At 34.2% G+C, this 7,537-nt stretch overlaps 1 protein-coding gene across 1 annotated transcript in view; it reads left to right on the top strand.

Annotated features, from left to right (window-relative positions):
• Positions 1 to 7,537, top strand: part of Kiaa1109 (KIAA1109 ortholog) — a 207,895-nt gene that overhangs the window by 176,852 nt on the left and 23,506 nt on the right. The window contains exons 68-73 of the mRNA XM_005370400.3: positions 1,119 to 1,299; positions 1,804 to 2,005; positions 3,674 to 3,835; positions 4,272 to 4,411; positions 5,793 to 5,994; positions 7,186 to 7,386. Coding sequence (XP_005370457.1) covers positions 1,119 to 1,299; positions 1,804 to 2,005; positions 3,674 to 3,835; positions 4,272 to 4,411; positions 5,793 to 5,994; positions 7,186 to 7,386 — 1,088 coding nt within the window. The remainder of the gene's footprint in view (positions 1 to 1,118; positions 1,300 to 1,803; positions 2,006 to 3,673; positions 3,836 to 4,271; positions 4,412 to 5,792; positions 5,995 to 7,185; positions 7,387 to 7,537) is intronic.

The raw sequence follows: 7,537 nt of genomic DNA, 5'->3' as shown, positions 1-7,537 counted from the left end.
GATTTAATTCCCAGTAGTGTACCTATTGTCTGAGTACAGGATTTAATTCCCAGTACTGTACCTGTTGTCTGAGTACAGGATTTAATTCCCAGTAGCACTTACCGCACACATACACACATATATAATTAAAGAATTCTTTGGAAGTCTTTCAACAAGCCTGAATTTTTTTTTGCCTTTGTATTGAATACATTTTTGTTTTAAAGAATAATTAATGCAGGACTCGACTAGAAATTTTGATATGTTTACAAACAAATAGGACTGAAATAGGGCCTCACTAAATAGAAATATTCAAGATATAACTGCAGGATTACCACTTGTTTTTATCATTAACTAAATAATGAAATAAACAGATTTAGCATTGGATTGTGGTTTATTTTGGCTGTGTGTATGTTCATGTGTGGATGTATGTATGTACTTTTGTGTGTGGAGGTCAGAAGCAGACTGAGGTATCGATCTCAGATGGCCTTCCACTCTGTGTTTTAAGCAGGGTCTTTAACCTACCTGGCAACAGCTCACCAACTAGGCTACACTGACTGAGCAGAGAGCCCAAAGGATCTTCCTATCTGTAACTACACAGTACTGGGATTATTAGTGTGTGTCACCATTATTTTTTTTCTGGGCTATGAGGCTTAAACTCAGGTCCTCATGGATGCTGTTGGAAATGCTTTCCTGGCTGAGCCATTTCATCAGCTTTTTCCTGGTCAAATAATTAGTTATGAAAATAAGGTAATAGTTACTAGAAAGTGAGAAGGTAGAAATGTAGGAATGGAAGAATGCTAACAGCTGCTGAAATCGGCAATAAAGAGTCTCCACTTCGTTCCCTTTATTTTTTATATGTCTGAAATAAAAGATTCTAACGGTCTATCAAATGAAATTTTTACAAAATTTCATACATACATACATACATACATACATACATACAGCTAGCATTAAAACATAAAACATTATTATCACTTCTCTAAAACATTAACTAATCTAACTAAAAGTTCTGGTCTTTCCTTTTTCAATTTTTTTAATTACTACTTTTCATTTACTATATAAATATGTTTGTTTTGAAACAAAAGAAAAGAAAGTTTTTTTAAAAAAATAATACCCTGTCCCTTTTTTTTTAAATGTAGGAGTTATGATCGAAGTTCTAGGAGTTTAGATCAAGATTCTCCTTCAAAAAAGAAAAAATTTCAAACTAATTATGCTTCTACGACTCATTTAATGACGGGCAAGAAAGTGCCATCCTCTCTGCAGACCAAGCCCAGTGACTTAGAAACAACAGTGTTTTATATTCCTGGAGTGGACGTAAAGGTAAAAACCTGATTGTCTGGAATAAGAGACTAGACCATTAGTAGGAGTGTTTATTTTCTATAATATATTTGTCTTTTCCTTGTTTTATTAAAAAAAAAACTTTCTGGCTTACCTAATGTAGCCATAGTCTGAATATGAGAGTATCTAAATTGTGGCTTACCATTTTGCTCATATATCTTTTCCTATGAAAGTTTGGCAGAAACAAGTGATACTGATATTAATAGTAGGCTTGCCTACTGTAATTTCATTAAATAATAACGTTTTTAATTTCAAAAATTATTGACTTTATACTTTAAGCTCAAAAGAACTTTAAACATGATCTAGATTGATCTCTTTAATTTAAATAATGAAAAAGGCAAGAAGTCTCCAGAACCTGAAAGCTAACTCACAGAGCTGGAGCTAAGACTTCAGGCTCTTGAACCAATGTTTCTTTGATCTACATCTTCTATATTTCACGCTGTTTCCTCATCTACCAAATTTTTATTTTGAATTTTGTTAATACAGTTGCATTACAATTCTAAGACATTAAAGACCGAATCACCTAATGCCTCCAGAGGATCTTCCTTGCCTAGAACACTCTCCAAAGAGTCCAAGTTGTATGGTATGAAAGATAACGCAGCATCTCCTTCTTCTCCTCCTTTACCTTGTACTGTCCAGAGCAAGACTAACACCTTACTTCCTCCCCAACCCCCACCTATTCCCTCAGGTATTTGAGACTGCATTGTCATGCTTTTCTTAACTTTTAGTTCTTTTACTTGCTCTGTTTAGATTTTTTAATTCTTTTGTTTAAGAAAGGACATAGATTTGTAAGTAATAGCTATATAAAATCCATCTGTGGAAACATCTGTATAAAATAACTACTTTAGACTCTTTCTTGAATTTTTATTACATTAGAATAAGCTTAATAAATAAACCACACTTTTAGAACAATGTATATTTACCAAAGGGGTTGTTCATGTGGTTTAAGTTTGAGAGCTATGGTCAGCTAGGGATCAAATTTACACATATATGAGTATACTGCAGTACTTGCAATTATTAATTATCTGTTGTAACACAGTGAATTACCGAAAACATATAAACTTAATCACAGTGCCTTGTTGATTACAAAAAAAAAAAAAAAAAGAGGAATTTGCCTTGATAAATCTCAACTTAAAAAAGTCTTTGATGACCTTGAAGTCAAGATGCTGGCTAGGAGACCCGAATACTTGAGTAAACTAGGAAGATTTTCCATCCTGTCCTAGTCATCTGACTGACTGACTGACTGACTGACTGACTGACTGACTGACTGACTGACTGACTGGGACATCACATGTGGGCATCTCAACTGGGATGGGAGTATTTTTTATGACATTGCAGTTCACAAACTTTGAGTGGAATGATTAAAAGAAGAGCTGACTGAACCTGAAATTCTTAATAGCTTTAAATATCACAGAGTACTATATTTAGTTTCTTACTGGTCGTACAGATCATTGAGGATGGGAACTAGAGCTTGAAAGCCAGCAAGGGTCCTTGGCAGCCATCTTGGAAATGGCTATCATAGCACATAAATGATACTTTACACGTGCATATATACATATATATGCATGTGTATGTGTATATATGGTATAATTTCTAACATAGGAAAAAATCATAAAAGAAGTTTCATTTGAGAATTTCACATGATATATCAACCCTTTAAAATACTCAGTAAAGAATCATGATGGTAATGCCTAGTGCTAACCACTTTTCAATTGACAAAGCATAGCTAGATCCATTTACAATGAGGCACATACTGGAATTCCATTTTATAAAATGGAGAAAGCTAGGGCTTACAGATTTGGGGCATTTTTTGATATTTATACAGCTAATGTTTAAATTGGGTATTAAAGACAAAGTTAACTAAGACTTTGTTAGATATTTTTATGTATTTTATGAAGCAGAAATACTAGATTTTGTAGAATGAGACATGGCATCCAATGTATAGAAGTATTCTCAGTGTGTATATATTAAGTATAAAAAATCCAAAAGCTGTGATAGTTTACCTCCACTTTCCACTAAATCATATTAGTCAAGCTTTGCTATTTTTTTAAGTGAACAGATGGACTAACATCAGCCAAAAACTTAGCAAAAGTATAAAATTGAAAATTTGGAACATAATGTATAGCCTGGCATAACTAAGAATAAACATAGTATTATAAATCATTAATGATACCTGTAGACTAACAATGTATCATTTCTATCATCAGCCTATTTTTGTTTTCTTATGTAGTCTTAGGTAAAGTACTTCACTTAATTAAGCTGTCATACAGTTCTAATTTCTCATTAACTTGCCATGTTTTATTGGGACATTTTATTGAATTTCATTCAATGTGCATCATATTTATTGACTTTCTAGCCAAAGGAAAAAGCAGTGGAGGAGTAAAAACAGCCAAGCTCTATGCCTGGGTAGCACTTCAGTCATTACCAGAAGAAATGGTTATTAGCCCTTGTCTATTGGACTTTCTGGAGAAGGCTCTGGAAACTATCCCAATTACACCAATTGAAAGGAATTATACAGGTAAGTATTCTCATATACGTTCGGATTTTAGATATTATTAGAATTTCTCAGTGCTATTAAACGTTGTTGTATATTCCATTATAAAACAAGTTACAGAACTGGAGAAGAACCAGAGAGGTCATCTCACTCTCCTTTGCAAGTCAAGAACCAAGCTTTTTGATTTCAAGGGTACTGCTAAATAGTGACAACATTAATGATTAATGTGTTTCTTGCACTGAACTTTCTTTGTAGGCAAGTCGTAGGTAGGTGTGGTTTTCTGTGTATAGTTTGTGATGTGGAAGAATTTAATTTGGGAGATGAAATTGAGATTTGAGTAGGCAAGAATATGTAAACGGACAGACTTAAAAGCAACTTTCTGATGTTGATACTAGTTAGAGATAGGGATCTTCTAATGGTTTGCCCTTGATATAAAACTTGAAACTAAATATTTTAACAGCAGTCAGCTCACAAGATGAAGATATGGGGCATTTTGAAATCCCAGACCCTATGGAAGAATCAACAACATCCCTAGTGTCATCTTCAACGTCTGCTTACTCTTCCTTCCCTGTAGATGTTGTGGTTTATGTTCGAGTTCAGGTGATGTGTGTTATTTCTTCATAAAGACAATATTGTATTTGAAATTTCTACAGTATTTCCCTTCAAATTTTTTCTGAGTCATAGCTTTACACATGTTTGATACAATGACTACAATGGCTTAGAAGTTTGATAATTCCTGAGAAGTATATTTAAAACTGTATGTATGTATTTACTATTCAGAACGGTTTCATAGATTTAGAGTTTTCCATTTCTTAATCTCAATCTTCTATTAAATAAAATAATAAAATTAAGTTTTAAACCTTTTGAAAGCATTTCTTTTTTTTTTTGGATTTTTCGAGACAGTGTTTCTCTGTAGCTTTTGGTTCCTGTCCTGGAACTAGCTCTTGTAGACCAGGCTGGCCTCGAACTCACAGAGATCCGCCTGCCTCTGCCTCCCAAGTGCTGGGATTAAAGGCGTGCGCCACCACCGCCCGGCTCATTTCTTTATTAGTGTTGTATTCTTAGCTCTCACCATTATGTTTCTTTCTGGGCAGATTTGCAATGTAATTAAGGCACAATAATGCCTTTTATGGAGTTTTTGGAACTGTTTTGTAGTTTTAAAATATTTTATTCTTTAATGCAACCTTATCAATATACCTTTAGGAATACATATCATCCTTTGATTTTATCTACTTGTTAAAGAGGATTAGAAAGATGCTTGTATCGACTCTTCAAGTTCAGTTTACCATTCAGTTAAATTTTTAAAATCAATCTATAAGAATAAGAAAACTGCTAGTGTCATCAGTTGCAGGGATTTTCTACAGTAACTGTTTGCCAAAAGATCTCTAGTCTGATACTCTGGAGTTTTGTTAATTCTGATGAAATATGCTTAGTACTTGAAGGTGTGTAAAAACCTTTGTTACTAACACAACAGTGTTTTTTAATTTTTAAAATTTAATTAATTTTAAAGATTACTTCCTTTAAAAGATTGGATTATTAGCAAAATTACTATGGGCATAAATATGTTTAAGATGCTGAATTATCCAAATGTCAGTGAATCTTCTTAGTTTGTTTAAGACAAGATCTCAACTCAGTAGCCCAGGCTGGCATGTACTAGGTTGACCTTAAACTTTCAGTAATCCTCCTTCCCCAGAGCCCCAAGAGCCAGGCATTAGAATAAACCTGTATGTCTAGAATGTTTAGCTTCATAAAGATTGTACCATTTTGTTAATGCATTTTGGCTTATGTGCCATCCTTCTGTTTTTTGTAAGTTGTAACATTAGATTAAATTGCTTTTAAATGTCAGATGATTAAACATAATACATTTGTTGTTTATGAATGTTTAAATGGAAATTATATATAACTTTTAGAATCCAATATGAAATTGTTTTGACCATGCAATTCCTAGAAATCTTTTTTTCTCTTGCTTTCTATTCTTTAGCCTTCACAGATCAAATTTAGTTGTTTGCCAGTATCAAGAGTAGAATGCATGCTAAAGCTGCCATCCCTAGACTTGGTTTTTTCTTCAAACCGAGGAGAACTGGACACTTTGGGGACTACGTACCCTGCAGAGATCTTGTCCCCTGGTGGTAATGCTCCTCAGAGTGGGACAAAGACTTCTGCCAGCAAAGCTGGAATACCAGGTATAGAAACATTAAGTGACCTGATACAAATCCAAGTATTATTTTTACATAAATTTTAACAGTTATTCATCTATATTCTATATAGATTTAGGAAAGCATACTACTAGAGAATTGTAACATTTGAAGGAAAAAATACCAAAGTTCTAGGTATATTTCATGTGTTAATGGAATATGAGTCCCCTAAAATATATATTTTTTTAACTCAACGGTGATTAGATAGCGTTATAGTTTGAGCTTGAGTGATACTTAAAAGCACTGTAACAAGAATACTGTTCGCACATCCATGTGCATTTGAATGTTTTGTGTTGTGCTGGATTTCACATTTTAGGAACAATGGGTTTGCAAATGAAAGTAAAAGATACGTTTTTATAAAAATATGTTCTAATAGCACTTATAATTTTTTTCTGTTTCTTTTCTTTTTTGGGTTTTTTTGTTTGTTTTTTGTTTTGTTTTGTTTTTTCAAGACAGGGTTTCTTTGTGTAACAGCCCTGACTGTCCTGGAACTTGCTTTGTAGACCAGGCTGGCCTTGAACTCACTGAGATCCATGTGCCTCGCCTCTGCCTCCTGAGTGCTGGGATTAAAGGCTGTCTACCTCATTTGTTTCGTGAAAGGTTTTGTTGTAAAATACACCCGAGGATTTCTTGATGAGGTAACACTCATTCCTCACTAAAAGTTCTGTGCTCAAAAGTCAAATAGAAATACAAATATAAATAATAACAATATTGACTAGTTTGAATGGAAATTGACAATAGAATTGAAATGTAATTAAAATGGTGATTCTTAATCAAGGGCAGCAGGTGCCTTACAGTTTGGGATTTTACAACTGAAAGACTTTAACAGGAAACTTGTGAGGAAACAAGGAACACTGTGCGAACAACCTGCCAATCTGAAAACCTTTCTTTCTGAAAAGAATTGTTTGGTTTAAAATGCTAGAAGGGCCAAGGTTAAACTTACTAAAGCAAAAGTGTGGGAATGAAATCCTAAACTCCAGTTTCAAAAGAAACATGAAAGCTGTAGAATAAAAATCAGCCTTCAGATTTGGAAATGATCATTCAGGTCCTGTTTTTTGTACAAATATTTTGAATTCAAAATTTTACCCAAAATTTTAGCCTCATGTTTGCCTTTTGAGAGCATGTTAGTGCTTATAGACTTGCTTGTGGCTGATAATGTTGGATGTCTCCTATTTACAGGCTCATCAGGATTAGGGAGCCCACTTGGCCGAAGTCGACACAGTAGCAGTCAGTCAGATCTCACTGGCTCCAGCAGCAGCTCATCTGGCCTGAGCTTCACTGCATGCATGTCTGACTTTTCCCTGTATGTGTTTCACCCCTATGGTGCAGGGAAGCAGAAGTCCACGGTTTCTGGTCTTACATCTGGATCAGGAGGACTAGGTAGATTTGCTTGTTTGTGTCTTTTGTTACTTTTTAAAAATAGTTTTCTGTTCTTAGATCACATTGCCTTAAGTTAATAGGTATGAACTATTTTATCTCTCTCTCTCTCTCTCTCTCTCTCTCTCTCTCTCTCTCTCTCTCTCTCTCTCTC

The sequence above is a fragment of the Microtus ochrogaster genome, unplaced genomic scaffold (genome assembly GCF_000317375.1).
Source record: "Microtus ochrogaster isolate Prairie Vole_2 unplaced genomic scaffold, MicOch1.0 UNK78, whole genome shotgun sequence".
Classification (NCBI taxonomy): Eukaryota; Metazoa; Chordata; class Mammalia; order Rodentia; family Cricetidae; genus Microtus; species Microtus ochrogaster.
The sequence above is the reverse complement of the archived record's forward strand: the minus strand, read 5'-3'. Positions and strand labels throughout refer to the sequence as shown.